The 12,524-nt window shown below is 41.2% G+C and overlaps 1 protein-coding gene across 13 annotated transcripts in view; it reads right to left on the bottom strand.

Moving 5' to 3' along the window:
• The window catches only part of LOC121318265 (CUGBP Elav-like family member 2), a 178,185-nt gene that overhangs the window by 130,080 nt on the left and 35,581 nt on the right, over nt 1–12,524 (bottom strand). For 11 of the 13 annotated variants that reach the window (XM_041254750.1, XM_041254745.1, XM_041254747.1 and 8 more), the window contains exon 2: nt 830–865. The exons of the other annotated variants lie outside the window; for them this stretch is intronic. In XM_041254750.1, the coding sequence (XP_041110684.1) occupies nt 830–865 (36 nt within the window). The remainder of the gene's footprint in view (nt 1–829; nt 866–12,524) is intronic. 13 annotated transcript variants of the gene reach the window in all.

Below are 12,524 nucleotides of genomic sequence, written 5' to 3'. Positions count from 1 at the left end.
AAAGGGAAATGCATTACTTTTATTGAGTAAAACATTTTTCAATGACACTAAGAAAGACACGTTAAGCAAGTCCAACTCTTTGCTACTGAAAACTGTTCTTTAAACACATTTGCTGTGGTATCCTTATTGAGAATTTAACAATTGTAGTGCTATAGTGTAGTTCTCTCAGCTAGGTCCCATTTGTAAATTAGGTGCAAACCTTAAAGGCTATTTTGCTGTGCAAACTTCAATAGTTAAAATAAAAATGGTCTAGATAAAAATAATAATCCTTTTGACAATTTATTCAGAATCTATATGGGTGTAAAGAACAGTAGTAATAAGCTGTAACAGAATCGTCAAATATGTTTTGACTGAAGATGGTTGTGGAAAAAGAAAGGTGGTCTCCATCTTAGAGCAGTTTTGGAAGTACTGTCCTATGTAGCTTGTTTGGCAATGTCTTGTTACTGAGTATTTTGATAAACAAAAACAATTCTCCTTGGATATAGCATAATGAGCTTTTGATTTAAAACCCCTATTCTCATTCTACATAAATTAAGAAATAGGCATAAATCAATTAGGTCATTGTGAACCTGAGAATAACTAAGAGCTTATTTATGGTACTTATTCTTGATCTTATAGTTAGAGAAAATTCACACCAGATCTGTTCTAAAGTACATCCTGTTTTTTTTCTCAAGTGTCATTCAGATATACTCTGCTGTGAAAGACTGGACAATCAGCGTACTCCTTATGTACATTGAATTATTGTTATCAAGACATAAATTGAAAGAAAAGCAAGAACATTATCTCAGCATTTTTTTACATATCAGTGTTGAAAGGAGGATGTGCTTACCTTTGAATAGTTCCAGACAGTTCAGAGGGGTCCTGTCTACAGAAATAAAATAATACAAATACATTAGTTCAGAAGAAGCTACAAAGCCACTATGAAATAAAATATGAACATTGTGAGATTACTTCTGTAAGTCTTGTGAATTATATAGAGCAGCGTATGCTTGCAACCTATTTCAAGCAGCAAGTCATGCATATCTGGAAGGTTGGTACAATATGTTATTTCATTAAAGTAACTACTCTACGGAAGATGCTAAATATAAGGTCTTAGCAAAATAGATTCTTTATTGCCATGACAAGTTTAACAAGTATTGTCAAAGATACAAAGCATTAACCCTGAGGCGGTCCGCATCAGGTCCAATTTATTTTCGCACGTGCTGTTTAAGAGTACTTTTATTCAAAGTAAAATGGGTTTAAAAGGCACTGCATATCATCAGGACACTCAGTACTGCATCTCCAGCCCCGCCCCACCCCTTGTTCACTGTATTTATCACATACCTCTTCATAGTCGTGCATACTGATAAATCATCTCCTGATCACTTGTTTTATCACCAAAATCCTCAATAATGTGATACAAGTCATTTTTTTTTTTTTACTATAACCTCTCAAAAAGCTTGGCAAATGTCCGTGATATTCTTTGAGCACTGGATGCGGAAGCAGCTATGTTGTTTTTTATGTCCATGTTATCTCTGTGGTGTAGTGGCTATGTGTATTGCTCAGATACGCCCCTTTTTTTCGGCTTCTCTCGGCTCCTATCGGTCTCACTCAGCCATTGAAAGGTTTTCTCAGCTTTTTCCGGTGAAAAAATGACTACATGTGCTTGACGTGTTTTTGATGATATCGGACAGGGTCCGACATCGGACCGGAAAGGGAAAATTGTAATGTCGGACCTGGTCCGACATAGGACCGCAAAGGGTTAATACAAAATAACAGACATGAAATAAACAATTATATTTGTGTTGGGCTCTACTATCTGTCTCTGGTCCTGTGGCAGGATGCTACAAACTCTATGGCTATTACTGCTCCCTCTCTCCTCTCCCCCAGTAAGACCTGCAGTTTCTTCTCTTCGCTCTGGAGCAGAAAGCCCTCTATTCTGTCTGCTAGCCTAAGGAAGCATTTCTCTCAGCTATTTGTACCTCTCATAATGGAGGATGAAGTGGGTGTCAGTCTCAATCTCTCCACTGTGGCATTGGGAACAGAATCGCTCCTGTGTGGGTCTCCACTGTACTCTTATGCCTGCCCATTTCAATAGCCAATTTGTGGTCACTAATTCTCTCTATTCTTTATTTAAAAGGTGTTTTTGGGGTTCTTGATGATAATTAGATACTCTGCCAGGGTGTGTTCTCTGTTGAAATGTAGAGTTGGAGTTTGTTTTGGTGTTTGTTCTCTCCAGTAGAGGGTGGAGTTTTCTACCAGGGCAAGCCTAGTGTTTTTTCAGTGCCTTATGTCTGATGGACTCTCTTGGATATCCATGCCTGTTTTGGAGGAGAGGGATGCCATGTACGAGTACAAAAATGGTTTTAGTGCACTACCTGAGACTTTCTTTTAGGTGGAACCAGAATTGATTTATTCTTTCCTGTATGGGGATTAGCAGAACTCTCCCCAGCTCTGCTCTGCAGCCGTTTTCTCTGTGTGTGTGCAGGACCTCTTTACAGAGCAGAGGGTGTATTTCTATGTGGGTTTTATCCCACTTTGAGTAATATGCACTTATGGTTGTACCCAGACTTCACTTCCATAAAGCAGGCTGAATTATGCTGTCAAACAGCCAGGGTAATACTTCTGTAGGAGGATTAAATGCAGCCAGTGTTTTTTTAGTGATGCAGTATGCTCTGAGAGCTTTCTCTTTTAGTGTTTTGATTGCCAGATTGTAACCTCCTGAAGCGCTTAATGTGAGGCCAAGGTAGCTGTATGAGAGGCTGTGGTCTATTTCTATTTCTGCTAAAACAGAATTGGAATTTTTTCTGGTTGTTTTGGGGCTTTTTTTGGAACACTATGATTTTGGTCTTTTTCAGGTTGACCTCTAGAGCCCATGTTTTACAGTAGGTCTCCAGCAGGGTCAGGTTGTGTTGCAGACCCTCCTGTTGGGGGACAGCAGAACCAGGTCATCTGTGTACAGCAGGCTCTTCACCTCAACATGGCTGAGGGACAGGACTGGGCACACTATTGATATAAGTGTTGAAGAGAGTGGGGTTGAGGCTACAGACCTGTCTCACTCCTCTGTCTTTCCTAAAGGGACCAGTCTGCTTGTCATTAATCTTTACTCTGTATCGTTGAGTACATAGATTGAATTGTCGTACACTTTTCCATCAATCCTTGACTGTAGCAGTTTGAGGTATAGTCCACTGTGCCAAACAGAATCAAAAGCTTTCTTGAAATCAATAAAACAGATGAATATTTTGTCTTTCTTGGTGTTATGTACGTGTTTGAGAATTTAAAGTGTCTCCATGCTTATAGATGGGGATGATAATCCCCTCTCCCCACTACTTAGGAAAGTATCCAGACAGCAGGACAAGCTTAAACAGCCTCAGCAGAGCTGCCAGCCAGGGCTTTAGAGGAGGATACAGTCTGTGCAGCATAAGGCACGTCTTAGAGCAGATCAAGGGGAAGCGAGGAGTGGCAGTAGAGGAGTCTTTCCCTGACATGGAACTTTTTGTTAGCTCTGTTAAATATTTAATGAAGAAAAGTTCAGGGACAGAAAGTTTTACCAATCAGCAGAGATGGAGACTTGTCAATCTTTAAAACTCAGGTCAGGTCAAAAAAAAGCAAGACCCAAATGGTTTCCTTTTTTTCTATCTCTGTTTCTGTTTTTCCTTTCTGCCTTCTCTTTTTTTAATGAATGAGTTTAAAATTGGGAGCTTAAATATACACAGGTGTAGGGGTGCACTGAAAAGAGCTGCTGTCTTTGACTATATTAATCAAAAATATTTAAATGCTACTTATTTTTAGAAGAAACCCATAGCAACAACGAAAAATCAAATTGATTGAACGAAGAAATGGAAAGGTTGTATTTTCTTTAGTCATGGTTCATCTCTGAGTGCAGGAGTGGCAGTTGGAGGAGGTGCAGGGGTGGCTGGGCAGGTGGGGCCTCACTGGCCAACACACTGAGGGAGGTCATGGGCGGGGCGGGAGGGGGGGCAGCAGGGTGGTGGATTTTGAAACTCTTTCCTCTGAGGGGGAGGGGATTCCACACGCAGGCAGCCGAGTTACTGCCTTCCGACTGCAATCTGTTCAGTGGCTGCTGTATGGCCCAGATACTCTGTCCTGGAGAATGCTGGCCTGTGCCTTGCTTTGCCAGGTGGAGATGCTCCAGCTAGATACACCACTGTTCCTGATGAAGAGCAGCAGGCTGTACCTGTCTACGCCGCATGATTTCTACTGCAGCATGCTAAGTGCCTGGCGCCTGCTCTGGACAACTTTGAGGGGCGCCAGCTCTCTGACATACAGCAACCCTTTCCATGTCTGCTATTGTCCCCTGCCCTTAAAGACACCAACAGCTCTCAGGGGCCCCTACTGAGCTTGCAGGGTCCTCTGGACATTGTGAAAGGAAAGACTTTGTACTGCACTTGCATTAAATACTACTCTCTCTCTCTCCTGAAACAACATCATGCCCCAAAGGCATCCTTGCTATTATGATTTACTGTCCCAAGCCAAAGGATTTTAATGGAGTCAATGCAACCCTGTGACACAGAACACGACAATGGGTGGTGTGAGAGTTGGTTCACTAAACTGGGTTATACTCCATGGCTCCATTTTAGGAGACTTGTATTTTGCAAAACATTAAACAAGTAAATATTGCTTTGTGAAAATATATAAATATATGGAAATATATGCTTTCTTTCCACTATAGGAACTATGTCTTAAGGCCAATTATCTTTGAGTCCAACTTGCCCCTTAGCTGTGAACACAGAGTTCACATTCCTTGGCAATTGCTCTGCAATTACATTTTTTCCCCATAAAGACAGTATCCTAATGAGGAATGATTCAATTCTAGATTACTTTTCTTGCAGTTAATGTGAAGCCTTGGAATGAGCTATTCTGAAAATACCTTGCCTGTAATTAGTTTGTCCTATTACCCCTTGGATGGGCACAATTCAGTATTTATTTTAAGCACATACTGTATGTTGCAAGACGGCATATTAAAAAAAGACTCTCTTTATTAGCCAACCTTCCGTTTGAAATCATGATATTTATACAGTTGAATACCATGTACTATGAAGTACCTGAATTTAAGTATTTCCACTCATTAAAACACACTTTAGTCTTCTAAGAAGGAAAATGAAATCAGAGGAATGACACAGCACTTGGAAATGGCACATTAGGCTTCATTTTAAGGGATAGAAAAATCATTGAGGCTATACTATGAAATTATTAAGCCTTTGCAAAGATACATTAGTAAAGTGACAAATCTTAGAGCATGAGCTATAAAGCATTTTTAAGTAACACAAGGAAGACACAGATAGTCATCATACAGTTAGTGAAAGACATTCCACATCTAAAAATACAGCTGATGCAGACCATTAACTACATACAGCATTAAAGATACAAATTAGAGTTTGTGGTATGATATTAGATATTAATGTTCTGCACAATAAATAAGAAAAAGAAAACATTTCATTTCTACCCTTGCTCTATGGAGATGTCATGCAATTTGATAATGTTTCATTTCTGTAAGTAGTTTAACAAGCTATCATTAAATGCATGCATATGCTGAAAATGCACAAATGTATTTGAAACAGAGTGACAGAGAAAGAATAAATGTTGGTTATAAATCTCCCTCCCGACCTGTGAGGTTGCTGTGTAAAGGAAACAGAGTGCCCCGGACTAGATGGTCAGACAATTCATTCCAAGGGTTAGGCTGGAAGTCGGCCATCTAGAAAGGGGGCGGGGCTATGGTACACCAAGCCATTGGTCCAGAGGGAAAGTGATGTGACAACTGCGGATTGGAAGAGGAACGGTTTCAATCGTTAACCAAGGGGGCGTGACTGATGGTACAAAACGTGACGTGACTAGGTGATCTGTTCCTTTGTAATGGTAAAGAGAGAGCCACTGAAGGACGAGTGTAAAATAACCATAAGTGTTTTGTTTTCTTGTATCTTCTAATTGTACTGTTTGTTTTTTATTAGACGGCTAAAATGATCCACAGCTGTCACTACGGGCCAACATAAAACTGGATAGCACTTCACCACTGTGCATGAGTAAATTATATTTCACCATGAGCACTACAGCACTCATTCTGGACTTATGACTGTGTCTGTGTTTTGTGTGTGTGTTTAATACCGTGTTTATTATTTTGGGATTGAACCCTGTGTTTATTGAACTGTGCAATATTGTTGTGTATTGCCAGCCCTCCATTTATTTCTTTTCATCAGACTTCTTTGTATTGCGCACTGCATCACCGCTACACCTGCGCACTAACTGAGTGTGGCAAACCACTTTTCCATACAGTCATCTTTATGATCAGTATTGGTCAACAAGGTTGATGGGATATCAATGAATGCAGTGAGATTTCCAATACATCTTAGAAAGAACACATCAACATTTTGTGTTTTCAGCAACCTGACCTTAGATACTGTAATGATTAGCTTACCTGGTAAATCAAAGTATTGTGTTATGGGCTGTTCGTTAGCGTGAAGGATACTGATCGTAACTTACATATAACTTAAATTGGCACATATGATGGCACAGTGAGTCCACTTGGTCTTGGTTTAAACAAAATGTTTAGTAACCTATTTTCTTTTATTCAGTCCAGTTATATGCTTTCAAATCACAGTTCAACTCTCTACAACAGCTCAAGAGAAATGAAGGGGGCTGACCTCCATTCCTACTGCCAAGCCAATGGCTTCTTTTTACCAATGAGCTCTGCAGCAAATCTTGGCAAACTACAGTACCAGCCCAGCAAACCTGGACTCACCTGGCACCAGGCCAGTAGGGGACACTGTAGCACGGGAAGGTGTAACAATTCCAAAGAGTTACTGTGGCAGGCTGGCGAGTGGATAGAGGCCCAGAGACAGACTGCAGTTCAAAAAAATAACTATTTTATTATAAATAAACACAAAATGAAAGGGCACAAGGTCCAAAACAAAGCAATTTAAACACAAAAAAGATAAAAAGCAAAACTTACAAAAATAACAGTTTCCAGGCTGGGCAATGCCTTCGCTGGATTCAACTTTCTAAACAACCCGAAAAAAAACCAACCTGCTTCCTCAGCTCCCTCTTCCCAAATGAGAAGCAGAGGCCTCCTTTTATATCAGGTGGCTGGGCGCTGATTGATCGTTAATCAACCTAATCAACTAATCAACCCCAGCCACCTGAACATAATAAACCCAGGCAGGTAGGGGAAGTTAACCCCATCCCTGCCAATTTAAAGGGCAGAGCTTTGCTCTGCCACACACCTCCCCCCATGTACAACGTACACCGGCCGCAATCGGCCAACTCCCCCCTTCCCCCCCCCCCCCCCCCTCCCCACCCCCCCCCCCCCCAAGAGTCCAATTATGTCCCTTGGGTGGGCTGTTATGGTGGGTGGTGGTGGGCGGGGTTGATGTCGGAGCCCCCAAGCCTTCTTTGGTTGAGGGGGCCCCGAATCTCCAAGGTAGCACGGCGACGGCGGCCCGGCTCCCTCTGGTGGCGGAGGCGGCGACGGCGGCCCGGCTCCCTCTGGTGGCGGAGGCGGCGACGGCGGCCCGGCTCCCTCTGGTGGCGGAGGCGGCGACGGCGGCCCGGCTCCCTCTGGTGGCGGAGGCGGCGACGGCGGCCCGGCTCCCTCTGGTGGCGGAGGCGGCGACGGCGGCCCGGCTCCCTCTGGTGGCGGAGGCGGCGACGGCGGCCCGGCTCCCTCTGGTGGCGGAGGCGGCGACGGCGGCCCGGCTCCCTCTGGTGGCGGAGGCGGCGACGGCGGCCCGGCTCCCTCTGGTGGCGGAGGCGGCGGCCCGGCTCCCTCTGGTGGCGGAGGCGGCGGCCCGGCTCCCTCTGGTGGCGGAGGCGGCGGCCCGGCTCCCTCTGGTGGCGGAGCGGCCTCACCCCTCTCTGGCTCTGGGGATGACGGCAGCTCCTCACCCCTCTCTGGCTCTGGGGAGCGACGGCTCACCCCTCTCTGGCTCTGGGGATTCTTTATTGGAGTGACCGGGGCATCTCCCATGTCTACAGCCAGGTAATTAACCACCATGAGGGCAACCTCTGGGAAGGACGCCGGGTGGTGTTGTTCCTCCCACTGTTCCCACCTCTCCCCATCTCGACGCCACAGCGTGTTGATAACTATGGGGAGATCGTGGACGAGGTCTGCCTCAGGGTGCATCAACCAGTCCCAGATCTCCTGGGACGGTGGTGAAGGTGGTGGTGCTGGAGGTAGTGGGGTGGCCCCTGATGCCCGGGGTGAACATGGCACCTCTTCCTGGGCCTGGTTGTAGGGGCATCCTGCCCAGTTGTGGCCGTCCTCCTCACACCGGCCACACCAGTTTGCCGGTGGCACGTCTGGGCAGGACCGCCAACGATGGTCCTCCTTCCCACACCAGGAACACCAGGGGAAGAGGCTGGCCGGGTCCTCCAGCGGTGGCTGCAGCAGCTTACATTTCTTCAGCTGCTGCTGCTTTTCCTGCCTTTGCCGCTGTCTGCTCTTCTTTCCCATTTTTTTTTTTTTCAAAAAAAAAAAAAAAACCAACCTGCTTCCTCAGCTCCCTCTTCCCAAATGAGAAGCAGAGGCCTCCTTTTATATCAGGTGGCTGGGCGCTGATTGATTGTTAATCAACCTAATCAACTAATCAACCCCAGCCACCTGAACATAATAAACCCAGGCAGGTAGGGGAAGTTAACCCCATCTCTGCCAATTTAAAGGGCAGAGCTTTGCTCTGCCACAGTTACCTTGCCAAGAAACAGCAAGGGCACACACCTGCACTCTCTGACTGTATGAAAAATACCTTCATGACAGGTATCTTTTTGTATGCAGTACCATTGTATGAGACACAAAACACATGTGTTACAACTTCACTTATGGTGTTTTAGTGTGGGTTTGACATTTGAGATGCATTTTTTTAAAAGTTATGTTCAATAAAATAGACAGTAATAATTCTGTAAGAATGTATAATACTGTAATGCATACACGCATGTTTGTTTCTATAATGACTAACCTTTGACACTTCTTGACACCTTTTATTATTGATGTGCTATATAATTGAACAGTTAGGTTTAGCTGTAATTAGGAACAATTATAAAACACTTGTTATTACTGTATGTTTTAATGAAGGCATTAAAACATTGGAACTTTTAGTTTAATAACTGCAAATCTTTATTTTTTATTCTCTCAACTGTTAAACAATCTGGCTATGGTTATTTCTGTTTAATAATGATACCAAGATAAAACTGCCCTTAATAAATCGCTCCCTCCCTGAAGAAAGGCTTATAATAAAGAGGCATCTAACAAAACAAAGATTTATCTTCAAATGGTTTTCTCTGACATTTAATACCATTTTGTCAATTTTTGTAAGAATGAAAACATTGATTTAGTTTTATAAAGTAATCTGTCATTTATCCACCCCAGTTATAAATCAATCATGTAAACTTACAAGTTTAATGAATGAAAAAGAAAATCAGATAATATTCCGTTTGTTTTTAAAATGTAAGTTTTGGACGGTACCACAGTGTCAAGAAGACTGTTCATTAGCAGTAACAAAAAAAAAAAAATAAAGCAGTTCTATTTAATGAAGTGACTGGAGTGGGGCACATGAAGTAAATAAACCCAACTGATTCAGTACTTAAGCAGATTGTGTTTGAATCCCACCTACCTCAACCAGTTTAAAATAATAATAATAATAATAATAATAATAATAATAATAATAATAATAATAATAATAATAATAATAATACGACTATTACTCTACTATTACTATGACTACTATGACTACTTCTAATAATAATAAACATTTTAAAACAAATGGTAGTGATATCTGACTAAAACATTTACACACAATGAGATATTGAGCAGACAACCCATGGTAAACTGTAGCCAAAGCACAGTGTTATGATAATGATGGGGATAGCAACAACAAGGCATTGCATCCTCTGATTTGAGACTGCAAATCCCTTTGGTTTTAGTTCTGCTTTCTTGCTCTAGCTGCAGATACATGAATATTTCATATTGTTTATTTTTAAATCCTTCAATTTGTGTCGCATTTGTGTAATATTGCTCAGAGAGCAGAGGGATTTCTTATGCCCTGATTACAGGATTTGAACTTCATGTACACAGAGGATCAAAACTTGTGCTTTTTATCTTCAGATGCAAATTCTTAAAAATAAATAAGCGCTTGGGAGATGGGCTAATATATATATGAATCTATTCTAACTTCACAGCTGATTATATTAAATAATTTTTCCACACATTTTTCAAATAAGTAATACGGTTATATATTATTATTATTACAACATATATCTTCATATGTAGAATATGGCAGGTGGCTTCTTTCATGTCTCCAGTTTTCCTGGGCTTCCTGTGGAGTCAGCAGTCTATTCTATAGAACAATTGGAGCCAAGATGGTGGTTGAATGCAGTTTTGTAACCTCCTCCAACCAGCAAGTGCTCTCTCCTCTCAGTGGACATTTTGTGACACGCTTTCACAGTACCATAATGAAAGCATGAAAGAAACAAAGGCATTCAATGAGTGATTTCATTCTTTCAGTTCAGGTCCAAGAAAGAAACACCCACTTAGAACTAGACCACTCTTGTAGTTAAGGATGAAAACAGACCAGTAAACTAGATTAATATGCAGTAGAGTCTTATTTTTCAGTATAACACACTGAAATTATTCAATTGGTATAAGGCAGTGTTTCGGTAAAAATATATATATAAAAAATTCTGAAATAGTTAAATGATATATTGTTAATATATCAGTATTTACAGTTATACTGTAATACAAAAGTGAAAAAAATAGTAACAAATACAAATCATAACAAAGAAAAAAACGACAACTTTAAAATCAGGAAAACTAGACACATTTTCAAAAGTCTGCATTGTTATTTTGTTTGCTAGATATATTGAGATACACCATAAAACCTCTGTTGTGAAAAAAGAAACAGTTACTCAGTACTTACCCTGTTATCTTTAGTGGTTAACTATCAATGGCCCTGTGCAAGGGTACTAAAAGTGAGACCAATGTTCACCAATATCCCTTGCTAAGTCAGTTTCCAGATTCTAGTGATATTTCCAAGGGTTATCTGAGCATATCTGAATCCTGGACATTTCTGTTGCATACAGTATACTTGACTAGCAGAAAGTGGGAGAGTGGATTTACTTTTCAGACTAAAATAAGCTTAGAAAATCTACTTGTGTAAGATCCTGTAATAGGGGTCAAGTAGTGCCTTATCTCTTATTTAGCATGTTCGAGAAAAGTCAGATAACAAAAGTGTCAGTCGAAGAAACATAGGCTCTAATCACAACTGTAATCTGCACCGACTGACACAGGTAAAAAAAAAAAAAAAAAAAAAAAGGAAGAAACAAGGCACTTATTTTTATCAATAGATAAAGGCTGCTACACACCAGACGTGATGTGGCAAGCAAAACTGTGCAGTAATGCGACAAAATTAGTAGAACATGTACTTTTGATAAGAATTTTTTATGTGACATGCGACATGGGAGCAACGGAAATAAACAGAATTGAATCCTATTTTTTGAGATTTGACATGTGTCAACTAGGGTATTGATGCACTTGATCCAATGCACTTGGTCCAGCAGGGTGAAGCAGTACCCAAAATGATGGAGGAAACAATAATACTTGCCATTGAAAAAATCCCCAGAGCTTTATGACAAAGGTCATCACAATTATAAAGATAAAGATTTCAAAGACAATATATGCGGTCCATTTTGAAGGAACTGGATAAGCCTGGTATGTATAAGAACTTACTGTAAGAAAGTTTACAAATGAGGAGGCCATTTGGCCCATCTTGTTCGTTTGGTTGTTAGTAGCTTACTGATCCCAGAATCTCATCAAGCAGCTTCTTGAAGGATCCCAGGGTGTCAGCTTCAACAACATTGCTGGGGGGTTGGTTCCAGACCCCCACAATTCTCTATGTAAAAAAGTGCCTTATATTTTCTGTTCTGAATATGTGTTGAAATACCATCAGAGAAGACACTGCTAATTACTACATCACGTTGACGAATATGTACCAGTCTTGATCATAGTTTTGTCAATAGCAATTTTTAACAGTTGTGTAGATTTGGCAGTTTTCAAACCTGTCGCATCACCTCTGTATTGCTTCTGGTGTGTATGGTCATGTCGCTGCGAAAGTGTCTCGTCAGCAATTAAAAAAAGCGCATCACATCTGGTGTGTGGAGACCTTAAGACTGAGTAAAGGTAATTCTGAGATTTTCAAAATGAAGGGGACAAACTACAACTGATATTTTCTGATTTTTTTTTGTGACTTTCCAGTTTTCATTTAAGCCATCATTACAGGACATGTATTATGAGAATCTAACAGTTGAGTGGATACAAATCGAGGGAGAAAGTTGTTTCCAAGTACACTCAATTCTGGCTCTAGTTATAGCTATTACAGGATTGACCATACTTATGTCCTTATTTGCATGCTACAGCTGTATATTTTATTCAGCGTGACTCAAAGCATTACTTTCATTTTTTTTCTATTTTAATTTACAGAATAAAGTATTTTACGGAACCAGGAAAGCTTGGCAGCTGCTCTGCCCTCAACTAGTGTTATATA

Source organism: Polyodon spathula, chromosome 7 (assembly GCF_017654505.1).
Source record: "Polyodon spathula isolate WHYD16114869_AA chromosome 7, ASM1765450v1, whole genome shotgun sequence".
Taxonomy (NCBI): domain Eukaryota; kingdom Metazoa; phylum Chordata; class Actinopteri; order Acipenseriformes; family Polyodontidae; genus Polyodon; species Polyodon spathula.
This window is presented reverse-complemented; position numbering and strand designations above follow the sequence as displayed.